At 38.6% G+C, this 12,917-nt stretch overlaps 1 protein-coding gene across 2 annotated transcripts in view; it reads right to left on the reverse strand.

Moving 5' to 3' along the window:
* LOC149289752 (connector enhancer of kinase suppressor of ras 2-like) overlaps nt 1-12,917 on the reverse strand; it is a 141,449-nt gene that overhangs the window by 8,244 nt on the left and 120,288 nt on the right. Inside the window, exons 19-21 of one of the 2 annotated variants that reach the window (XM_089490195.1) lie at nt 11,793-11,893; nt 10,917-11,445; nt 8,010-8,012 (exon numbers count right to left, since the gene is read on the reverse strand). In XM_089490195.1, the coding sequence (XP_089346321.1) occupies nt 8,010-8,012; nt 10,917-11,445; nt 11,793-11,893 (633 nt within the window). The remainder of the gene's footprint in view (nt 1-8,009; nt 8,013-10,916; nt 11,446-11,792; nt 11,894-12,917) is intronic. The other variant, XM_089490196.1, reaches the window with a different exon arrangement.

The following is a 12,917-nucleotide window of genomic DNA, read 5'->3' on the forward strand; positions in this document are numbered from 1 at the left end:
ACAATTTCTTACATGGAATCATTTTGTAAGCAACATTCCATAAAATTCTCCAGACACTGGCCAAGACTGAACTTTCCTGGGAAACTTACTAAGTACTACTGTATGGTTCTCAAGAGAAGAAGGTTCGTTATGTAAATGACCAATACATTTTTGAACATGCATGGCTTAATTTATATTTTACAAGATTTAGCTTCCATTAGCACTGAATAGGTTAACATTTAGCATGTGCCTTATGCAGAAATCCTTGGTCCTTCTAAACTATTGGTGATGGAACCAGGATTGGTTCCTTCTACAGCAACCTATGGTACATGACCATGGCGTTATTGTCTGCAGTATTGTCTTAAATCCCAGGAGAAAACAGACATTTCATGAGAGAGACACATGTCAAAAGGGATGTAAAATATAAAATTGCCTTATGATGGAAGAAGCTGCCTATTAGTTTGATTATCCTCAAAAAAATACATGAAGACAAAATAAATCATCCGATAAGACCTGGAACTTGTATATTTTGTGTAACTAGACACCCCTGACTATTTGGTATCCAAAATCATAAAAATTATAAAGGCAAACACAGATAATAATTTGGCCAAAATCTATCAAACTGATAGAAACTGAATATTTAGAGGCACACTCCTGCCATCACACATAATACATATGACAGCTATCCCTTTCAAATTTTTGTGTGATTCTTAGCTTTGCAGGTCAGACACTTGCGTCTCCAGAGATCATCTTTTTGGTAACACTAGTTATTTTAACAAACAGTATGTAAATATAATATAGTGATCAGTCTGGGTTGTTTATCAAAATTACTATATAATAAAAAAAAACAGAGTACATGGACACTGCCAGAGAATTGATAGATTGGCAACATTATATTTCCAATTTAAAAAAATTAGGAAAAGCCAGTGGAGAAAATGATGGTTATCCATTCATCAAAGGACAGTATACAGCTGTTGAATGATAAATGTTGATAATGAAAGATCATCTGAAAGGGATTTAGAGAAAAGCGGAATAACCCCCAATCACAATGACTTGGTTGCCATGATACTTGGAGTCGGTTCTGTGAAACACTTAATGTGCCAGTCTCTCATAATAATCATGCAAAAGTAATGCAAAAGCACCGAAACAATTGAAGCATTGAGGAAATATATATTCATGGGCTATACTTAATTGTGTCATTTCAGATTGAAGATTCAGACAAGAAAGAAAGAAAGTCCAATACATGGTGTGTTGAGAGTTCTGGTGGGTGATACTTTGTAGCAGCGCCCACATTTTATTAAGCCATAATAGCGCTATCTATATACGTTTTTTATAAGTTGTTTAAAAGATGGACAGAGTGATACAATTTAAATAAGAGGGTCCAGGAAGTGGGCAGTAGCCACATGTGGCGTTTCTAAATAACAAGTTGCTCATTTTCCAGAGAGGAGGGCATCTTGAGGCTAACACTGTCTGCCGTACCAGTGCCAGAAAACTTTTTACTTTTTCTTTAAGGGAATTTGTATTCCGAGTGCTAACATGTTACATTTCAAAGTCCAGTACTAAGATCATCAGAGGAATCCAAAGGATCCAATTATAAGACACTTGCACTTGAGAACCCAATCCGCTAAGACATATGATGAAGTTTCATGGACAGAACTTCAAGGATGATAAATTGTTTTATCAATACAACCAGAGAGGAGTTCTTTAAATTGAGCTACAAGAAATACAAAAAAGGAAACACACAATTAATGTTGACCACTATTTTGCCAGAAAGGATGGTATTCACTTAAGTTACTGTGCATTATAGAGGGCCAACCAAAGCAAGTTCCTCCTGCAGTAGGTGCTGAGCTCATCATGCAGCAAATAAACCCCTTATAATGCTATGATACGCTTTAGCATAGGTAATAATAGCTGTGAAATTGGACTGGTCAACAAATCCAAACTGACTCATGTCATCCATCTAAACCACATTAACAGCGCATTTTCAACCCTGTTAATGTAACCCTTTCGACTTGTTGGGTGCTGATATAATGTGGCAGCTTAACAGAGGTAAGTGAATTAAGCAGTATTTGGTGAAGTTAAATCTGATATATTTTGAATTTCTCCATCCGCTACATTTGTCTTAAAAAAAAAAAAAAAAAAAAAAAAGTTCATTATGATAGAAATGGAGACCCCCTCCAGAAACCATAAAGACATAATAAAGCCACAGAACAATACTCGCGTCGGAGCCGATTAGCGCGCGCACACACACACATTTTAGTTATGGCAATACCACAGCACACTCTGCATGAGAGTAATAATTAATTGGACTGAAGAAGCATTGGCTTTATTTAAATGCCTTCACATGTTGTGTGTCAGGCCCACTGTCAACAGATAATAGCAATAGTAAAAACTGTAGATACAATTAACTTTTAATAAGTGCAAGAAACTACTGTCAGCAGAACAACTGGTGGAACCAATTACCAAAGTGCTGTGAAACCGGTTTGCCAAAATTGTATTGTATATCGACTCCATGGTATCAAACTTCAAAAGGAATAAAGTACTGAACGGGTTAAGAAAAGCATTGCAAGGGAATTTTGGAGACAACACAAACACACATTGTGAGAAAAGAAGGGCTTCCTCTGTCGCACTAGGATCCCCTAAAAAACACAATCATGAGAGCATCCTTCCCTCGATACGACAGCTGACCTGTCATGTTGAATTACAGCAGTCCACCGGAGCGCAGTGAGAAACACATACATCAATGAACCTCAATAGCCCCTCGCAGGAAAGCATGCTAAGCTAATACTAATCTTATTCACAGGGGCCGGAGTTAAGCCGGAAAGACAGGAAAAATACAGCAGGGCATTTAATCTTTAGGGATAAAAGACAAAACAATGCATGCACCGTATCCAACACCACGATACCGTGGTAAATCTAGGATGGCAGGCTTGTTACATATTAAAAAATCTATACAATAATTTAATGGCTTAATAACAGATTTTATGAGCTTATTTTCAATATAGTTTAGTGACACATATACTTGATGCTCGTACAGAAAATGAACCTTAAGTATGAAACATTTGAGTTTCCATACATAACACCTACAATTTGTGATGGCCAGAAGAGAGAGCTATTTGTTATAGGATGAACCTATTTATGAAATTTATTGAGCCACTGGGAAAATTATTTTTTTTTTGCATTTTATTTACACAATTTACTTCATAAATCAGTTTTCTGTTGTTTATATACACATTATTACCATACACAGTAGAGTGATTTTTAACTCATACACAGCAGACCTTCTGAGTTCCAATAAATAAAAAAAAAAAGTGCAGTATCGGGGTGGGGGGGGGGAGGGATAGAAGCATTTGGGTCCCAAAACAGGGACTTCACTTGGAGTCTCCTAGTGAAGCCCTGCATTGCTGAGTCTCCAGGACACTTTAACCCATGGAATAGGGCACCGTTTGGCCACACCCGCTCCATCTCCTATGGCCCACCCTCTGAAGACACCCCATGCACTGCTAGCCCTGCCGCCTCCAGCAGTATGGTTACTCTACCCTGGGAAGTTGTTTCACTAATTTAGGAGGAAATGGGCTGATCAAAGTGGTAATCAGGCAATTTCCAATTAAGTTAATAAAACTGAAAATGTATGAGAGCATTATGGTGCGCTGTCCTTCCCTGTCTGGAATGCACATTTAAACAAAATATTTTGGCGTTGCAGCAAACAGCAGCACCATGAAAGGGAGGTTTACGATGGGTATTGTCCAATGAAAAGTACAACTGGCGTCTTTTTTAGCAGCACAGGTTCTGTCGAACTCCTTAACTTACACTGTGCTGCGGTTTTACTCCAATTATTGCAATTACTCCAAGGATAATGAAACAGCAGAGGCTGCCAAGTGCCCCACTCAATCAGTCTATCCCATTCCAGTTATGATTAAGCCTGTAACAGCTCACAAATAATTCAAAATCACAAAAAACAAGCCGCACTAATGGCCCGGATGATTCTTTAACGGGCGTCCAAGCAAAGCACTTTTACGGATCCCCTTGTTTATTAGTGCACTTTATGATTACCATGCAAATGAAAACTAGGTAGATTGCAAATTATTTAAAGCCCACTACGGGCCATAAAACAACGTGCAACTTGTTTTATTTGCTCTCCAAAGGAGACAATTGTTGTGGGTCACTCACACCGCTGTCCCTTGTGTTTTTCCAATCCACTGGCTCATTCTCGCAGCTTATTCTAACAAATCCATTGCGGAATAATAAAAGGTGGAACCCTGGAATAAAACAATTACTAAATAACCAACTGATTATTTCAATTAACCAAATTGCGCCCTTTTCTTGTGTAAAGAACGTCCTTGGAAGGCACAGCCCTCAGGTCTTCCACATGCGCATGCACAGGTATTGGGAAACAAGTCACTATGCCATGAAATTAAAAGAGCTAAACCCAAGGAATTCTGCACTTTATATCACAGCCTGCTTGAGGGTTGATAGAAAATAAATGTCAACACAAGCCAACAGTATTTATTTGGTGCTATAAAAATTACAACCAAAACATTCTATTTAACTTTGTCTTTTAAATTGGTACTAAAAAGTGCACAATAATTTAAAAGGACAAAACATTCTAGTCTGAGAGAACTGTAAAGGGTAGCATCAATAGACCTTACCTCAGCGAGCTGTCTCTACATAAAAACAGATCTCACACTAAAATCAGACTCACTAGTAAGTAATTCAGCTTCAAGGGCACTAATCCAAAAACTATTCATATCTGCTTGAATACATGTACACATTTAAACATGTATACCTTATTAACACAACTCAATCTTCAAATATTCCATGTCAAATGATAGAGTGCTCGATAGGATCAAAGGGAAATGTGTGATGTTAGTGCATGTTACTGCCACAGCTGAAGCTCATTACATACTGCAGTGTGAGTGCTCTGATGCTTCCCTATGTTAAATATCTCTTTATCCATACATTTCTGTATAAGAAGCCAACCCCATGGGAGTGAGTGTTGATGTGGTGTTACAAAATAAGTCTAATAAACTCCTAAATGCATGGTGTATATTTTTTTTGTAGAAGCAGCATAGTGGCTTCTTATGCTATAGTCGATGAGTTAAACAGCATTGAAAATCACATTTATAAGGTTAACTTAGCATTGGCAATGTGGTTTACTTTTCTCTCTGCGCATGTGCAGGGTGGTGATTTGGGCGTTAAATGTCTGTAGATGTGCCTGAATATTTCTAGAAAAAAGTTTTTTTTAAAGTCTAAAATGTACATGTGTAAATGAATCCAATTGACTTGCCGTAATACCCCATCGCGTTTAGTAAAGTTTCCTTATTCATTTTTTGTGGTTTCTAGCTAGAGTTTAGTCTGGTAGCTGAATCCAAAATCATGTATTCTCAACCAGCATTAACACCAATTACGGTGTAGATGGGTCACTGAACTGAGCCCCTTAATTCATATTTATACCCTCGACTATCACACTACATTCATGGAAGGTTTATTTCTCAAAATAAATACCTACCGCTAAAAGGGACACGAGATCTAGACAAATATACACGATTTATATTCTATGAATGCTTCATATATCTGAATTTAAGTAACCGCTCACAACAGAGAATGCGACAGATGTGTCAGTAAATGCTATCATATGCCCACCAGGCAGAATAGGATCGAGTAGGCGGAAGCACAGTTATTGTGCACATGGTAACCAATTGACTAATATAAGCATATCACCGCTATTAACTGTATGCGCCGGCTCTGTAAATAACAGAGTTTGAGGTGTGTGCTTATTCTCATGCTCTCAAAACACTTGCCAAGATTGTCCTGAATAATGTGCTTTTACCGAAATGAAGTGGTTTCCTTTCACCGCCATTAGACACCAAATAAAATCTCCTCGCTATTGGCACATAGTGAAGGATATAATCTTCACCCACTTTAATTGCACACATGATTCAAGCAACCACAGAAGTCTGAACTAAAAGGCAGTAAGCTATTAAGTGCCTGATGCGTTTCATCTTTGTAAACTGCGACACAACCCAATGAATCGGAGGATTTCATGAAGCTGTGCCCCTTACCAAGACAGTGAGGCTGAAAGCAGGCAGACCTCTGTGTATGTTGAGGGTCTTTCTTTCTTGCTCCCAGTTTTGAGAGCTTCAAGAGGCTTTCTGGTAGTCATCTGTAGAGGAGGTTTCCCTCACATTTGGGTATGAACCACCCTTTTGTGTGTTATCAGTGCTTTGCAACAGTGCAAGGGATCTAAATATAAATGAGTGGCTTCCAGATGGGAATTGATCACTAGGCAAGCTATAATGGTTTGTCTGTTCCTGGCCGAGCTTACCTCAGACACAATTGCATTTTTATGGCATGTAACTGGTCCTGACAGCCCTAGGAGAAGGATGGGAAGATGAAGAATATTCCAGGGCAGTGAAGACAGACAGACAGACGAGATGGCCTTCACCTGAGCCCATCATCTGGCTAGGCTCCATCTTGAGAACAGAAGAAGTAAGACGCCGTGCCAGCTTAAACTCCTAATCTCTCAAGGTTTTTGCTTTTAATGAGCAGTATACTGTATATGGTATTTTAAAATACATATGTGATCATGCTAAAAGCCACATGGGTGACGGTTAAATCCCTCTAAATTATGTTAATTTTTTTGAGCACATTTGGAAAAACAACTGAATTCCCATGCTTTCATACATGTTCTTGTTAAAATAAAATGTATGGTAAACAGAATAAAATCCAAGCCTAAGCGAAACCCACTTATGCCTCTGGTGTTTTACACAGATACAAAATGTACAGCTTTGTTCAATCAATCCATGCTATAATATGTCAAGCAGCTTTTATCAAAATCTTGTCGTAAGTTATAAACCAGGCTACGCAATGCCTTCAGGAAGGGTACGGCTTCAATACCTATGTGTCACAGTGAATTATAAAAGCGGTGCATAGCCTCAGGTTTTTAATACATAATGTACTTGTTCTTTTCCATTGGACAGATGGAATTATCTTTGATTTTGTAATAAATTATGCTACAAAGATCACATTATAATAAGTGTAGATTTCCAAGAATCACAAGGTGTAAGTTATTCACACACTCATATGTATAATGTACACCCATTGTTAGCTTTCGTCACTATCGCATATATCCCCCCGTATCTAATCTCTCAGACCCCTAGCCACTGCCAATAATGCCTCTGCTCACAAGTCTGCCAATAACTGTATAACTAGAGATAAAGAGGTAAAAGAAAGATGGACAATGAGGATAAATGATAAGGCATGTAACACTTATTCATCTCCAACATGCAGTTTTGAAGGACTTTGTATAGGGTCAGAGTGTTTTTGCACCAAGGGGAAAACTTAGAAGCCTCAAATGAAGTGGCTTGAAATCAACAAGAGCCAAACTCACAAAATGTAGCAGGGTGTGAGAGTTGCTTGAAAATGGTGAATGCACCAAGCACTCCCTTTCTCTTCACTATTTGCGACGTCCAACAAATTATCCGAGAGTCTAGCTATTTGCACAAGGCTAGGGTGCCATCAGACTTGTAGATTGGGCTAGAGGGTGTCACAGCTCAGAGTTAGGCTACGTTTTAACATGGCCACATATACAGGGAATACTCAGGCCAATAATCTTTGGCTGAAATACATATCCTTTACAGCTCACTACTTCCACACCTCACATTACCCTTACTACACAAAATCCTATAACCAATAAAAGACGTCACACCTTCAATGACACAAAGCACTCCTATCGTTATATAAATGATGACAAACACCACCAATGTACACAAAATCTCACTAATCCTTGTTATCTGCTTGGGCATGCCTAACCAACAAATACCAATTAGCAAAATGCCTATCGCAGAGCTGGTGTGCAGAAGTGGACCCTGATATGGGTAAGGACATCGTTAGATGTCCTAGTGATAAAGTGGACTTGTCACAAAACAAGACCACATTGCCAGTTTCCGTGATCTTGTAATGGATGCAGAGACCCCAGTATATGACAGAACATGTACTAGGGAAGCCATCACGCACATGACTGACAGGACCCGCTCAGTGAACATGCAACATCCCGAGTCAGCTGTAACCAAGCAACTGGGGTTGGAGAGAGAAAAAGAGAGTGACGCAAACAGCGTACTTGACTGATGTATGCAAAAATGCGCACAACTGTTTGTTTCTTTTGTGTGAAATAAAGGCTTTTAGAAAGCAGGCCCTGCATTAGGGCATTGTAGATATTTATGCAACTACAGTATGTAAAAATAAGCCTAGGTATTTGTACGTATGTCTGTTATATCCAATGCCTTTTTTAACACTTGGGGAAAAAAATCATCTTAAAGCTGCACACAAAAAAGAAATGGGTTCCCCCAGACTGGATTTATACGGTGGCACCATATTATGCAGCATTGTATAAGGGTTCATTGGGACCTGAGAAATGTGTTTGTGACAAATTCAGTTTCTAACCCATATTCTCAACACCACTGGGCGCATCATTACAGGGCTTCATTCTTTGTTGTGATGCCGTAAAGATACCTCATTTTTTGCAATTAAGTGAGAAGTTGGTCTGATTCATATGTCTGAAAGAACTTTGGGGGACCATTTTCCACCTACTATATTAACATGAAATAGGAAACGGTGCTTTCTACATTTAGAAAAATCACACCAGACTTGTATTGTGTATAAATAAGTATTCAATAGTAAGCAGCCTCCAGGACTGTCCCCAGCTGACGGCGCCAGGGTTTTCAAGTAGGTTGTCACGGGTTCCGGACAGGCAGGAGCATGGAACCCGGGGTGGATGCAGTGTTTTGCGCTATATAAAGGAAGGCCCAGCTAGCCTTTATTTTAAATGGCCAAGTAACTTTAATTTTGGATATGTAGAGGAATAAACAAAACAAAAAAATGTCTTCTATGTTTTAGTAAGTATGAACATCAGGGAAACACTATTTCAAATTATCAGAATATCTGCATTAAGTGGAAGGTACATCTCAATGAATGTGTCTGTATGTCACACGATAAAAAAACGTCAGCTGCACATACCTAAAAGCAAGACACTAATGCCAACATGCGGCATAGGATCACATTTAACGTTGGGTTTGCCAAACTTTGGCATACCTTTTATTCACGCTAGTTCCAAAACCTTAGGACTGCAAGTTTTTCCCCATTCTTAAAAAAAATCCATAGGTGAAATATTTCGCTATCCAGTGAACATGTGCGGGTGAACTCTTGTGTCACTATAAGGCCACAATGTACTACCAAGTCTTCTTCTTCTAGAATAACACTAGCCAAACAGATATGCAACACCTTCCCTCTCTTGCTAGAAAGCAAATGGAAGGGACAGCTCTTGTTGGCCCCCTCTGAAATTGGGAACTACGGAAGGAGGCAAAAAGACCAGCCCAACCCCATCCCCACCAAAAAAGTAAGGGACCACACTTTTATGTTTCATTTCCATTGGATGCAAAAACTCAGTATGCATCTTCCATCAAAAAACAGAAAAAGCGCACAACAAAGTTAAATACATTTTAAAAAGTTACACTACAATGCCAGACAGTAGTTGGCATTATAATAAGTTACCACCCGCCTGCCAGCCAAAAGGCTAGTGAGGGAAAATAAAGGGCAGAAATGGTCCACTGGAGAATACAGTGCTCTTACCAGTGCAGTCCGGGTATCTCTCTCTTACCAACAAATGTTCTATGACATAAACCCAGATTGAGCCATTTTCTGGATTCTAAAGCACTGCCAGTTCCTTACAGTTTTTTTTTGTAGAATTAACACACAGTCTATTTTAAAATGCTTGAGTTTAAATGTACACAAGCTAATGCTGTGGTGTTATAAAAAGCATCACCACTACACGTTTAAAGCACTACAAACATACATTTCAAATAACACAAGGCATTGACTTAATACATAGGACTGAGTAAGGAGCCATTAGAAGCGGCATGCACAGAACAATGCAAACATTTCCCCATAAAACCTTCCTCGTGTGGGCATCGACAGGACAGCAGAGACTACATGAAAGTGGCTCAAAGCCACCAGACAGGACAGAAAAACAAGACACATTAAATACATATAATAAAAAAGAATGTAGTCCACAATCTTTTTTAGTCACTTTTAAGCACATCAGAGCCCATTTTGCATGGGTCCAACAATTTTTCTCATTGTGTTAGTAGAAGGCTTACTTACTTCACATGCTCAGTAGCACACCCACTGAAAACCAATGGAAGTTGTGGCAGTCCGTTGTAGGCATGCTCCCATGTCAACAGGAATGCTACTGAGCATGTGCATGGGGCATTACTCCCTAGTTTTAGTAGAGGCATCCAGGCACATGCAGGAAAACAAGACATAAGTTTCATTTTATAACTACCATAAATAAAGAATGCACCAATTTGCTTGGACTAAAATACAATGGAGTCAATGCAAAAAGTGTTAGATTTTTAACTACTGGCACAACTAATTTGGTACAGTGAGTGCTGCTTCCATTTGTCCTTGCAGTGACTTGTGAGTTTTTGCCAAATGCAAAAAACAAAAATAAAATCATAAAATTTTAGTTTCTGTGTGCGTCACCCATGGAAGTTGAAGCACGTTGCTAATCAGAGCAGTGGTGCACAATGCACATCCTCGAACATTAGTGTTAAGACACAAATTGGACCATTCACTAAGCTGTAATTTTACATCACCAAGAACACAAGAATATAAATGTCAAATTTACAGGATAGCTCTAGAACCAAATGTCAAAGTGTAATGAGACACTTAAAATTTACTTCAGTCTTTATAATCATTAAATACTGCAATGAAAATAATTTCTATAATTTCTATATGTTGGCCCTATTACTGGTTTGTGACATACAGTAACTCCCATTGTATTTTATTGCTAAAGCAACATTTGCAAATATAAACAATATCCTTTTACACTGTGGCACCTATAGAAAGTGCTGACAACATGCAGACAATGTGATACCTACTTGCATCCTCTGATTTTGCTGGTTCCTTGGCAGCTTGTTCCAGTTGTGTTTCCTGCTTTGGAGAGGGCTCAGTTGGTTCCAGAATGTTGACAGGAGACAGCGGCGCACAATGACTTAAGCCAGCATCTCGTGGTAGTGTAAAACTGCGTGGTTTTGCTCCTCGGCCACTGGCTACCTGTAATCTATTTCCCTCATTCAAAGGTAAGTCCCCATAATGATCTTGTAGGTGGCACTTTTGAGCTGGAAGCGTAGACTGTCGTCTGTGATCTGGAGAGGCAACAGTTGGATCAGAGAACACAGAGTCCTCAAGAGGAAGCGTTTGGAGGTAATGAAGTCCTGAGCTGGTTAATGGAGTCTCAATCAAATCCTGCCAGGAACGTCGCTGACTGGCAGTTTTTCGTAGAGGAGAATCTGTAGTGCTTCCTGCAGCTTCTTGCCGATATTCCTCATGAGATGACTGGGATTGAGAGGTTTCTGTAGAAGACAGCCTGTTGTGCTTGGGTTCCACAAAAGGGCTGGCACAACTCATCTATGGAGAGAAAATTGTGGTTACAAGCCATGATGACCGTTGCTTCCAACAAGGGTGGCCATCCAGTGTAAGAACTAGAACTTTTAATTCATAGAACTAGAATAGCTAAAATGAAATGCATTTATGAATCTCAAACCAAAGGAACTTGCAAATCAGAAAAATTGTTTGTTCTTTTGAGAAGAATTCTATTCAAATTCTTATTATAAAGATGTAAATGTGTATTGATATTTAATTTTCCTTTACTACTCTTGAGGAGAAGAGGCAAGATGTGGTGTGCCTGAGACAAAGTAATTGAAATCAATCCTCAAAGTAATTGAAACATTTAAAAAATGATAACCCGTGCTTACCGAGGCCGGCCTTGGGTACGTGTCATACGGAGGCGGAGGACTATCTTGTTTTGGTGTTGATGGTGTGTCCACCTCTTCCTGATCACTCTCACTCCAATAATCTGTAAGGGGAGATGCACAATATTTGCAATATGGCAACTGATCCTTGCTTCAAAAATGGCACAGTCTTGAGCATGGACAAATGGGTTTCATTAAAGGAATGTAAGAGTAACAGGTAAAGCAATCTCTTTCCATGCTTTCAAAAACATTAGACTCAATTCAATGACCTGTCACAATTCTATAAGATTCAAGTACAAGAAAATCCATACGATTAAGTACACAATTCAACTTCCATGGCAAACATCTAAAGAATGCTCAAATTCACGTACACATTTAGCAAGTGTGTCTCATAATCAAAGCCCAACATGCACGTATTCCACATGCAAGCCCTGCACTTCACATAGAATCAAATGATAACCCCTAACTGATGTTAGTACGGGTTGTTGCCACAGCTGAAGCTCATTACTGTCAATGTAGTACAGTCAGTGATATAACTACTAAATGTTTTCTGGTGTTTGCATCTGTGTTACATCATTTTTTTTGCTTGTTCATATATATATATATATATATATATATATATATATATATATGAACATCTCAATTAATAGAATTATGGTTTTTTTTTTAAATTAGAAATACATGTAGATGGCAAACAGTGGAAGAAAATATGATTGGATAAGAACCATCCTTACAGAAGTTACTATAAATGTAGCAATAAATAAATCTATGTAACTCCTACTTCAGTGGCATATAATTTATCGTAGAACTAGCAGGTTTTTTTTAAATTTCTTTTCTATATGCGTTTGGTGTTTATTTCAGCGTTCTGTGGTGGGTTTCATTTGTTTAGATTTGTCTTGTGCATTTCCTATTGTATGGAATGTATGGGCAAAAATGTTATCAATTCAAATAGTTTTAAAACTGTGTACCCCTTAGGATGATATAGAATAACTTGCTTTTTATTGGTTTCAATGTAGCCATTTTCAGTGGTTGTGATCACAAACCATAAATCCATTGAAGAAGATAAGCGAAAATGCAAAATGGGCAGAAGTTTGTTATGTGGAGAAGGAGAACCAAGTGATTACTTTG

The sequence above is a fragment of the Sceloporus occidentalis genome, unplaced genomic scaffold, assembly GCF_023333645.1.
Source record: "Sceloporus occidentalis isolate IW3139 unplaced genomic scaffold, rSceOcc1.0.p SCAF_43, whole genome shotgun sequence".
Lineage (NCBI taxonomy): Eukaryota > Metazoa > Chordata > Lepidosauria > Squamata > Phrynosomatidae > Sceloporus > Sceloporus occidentalis.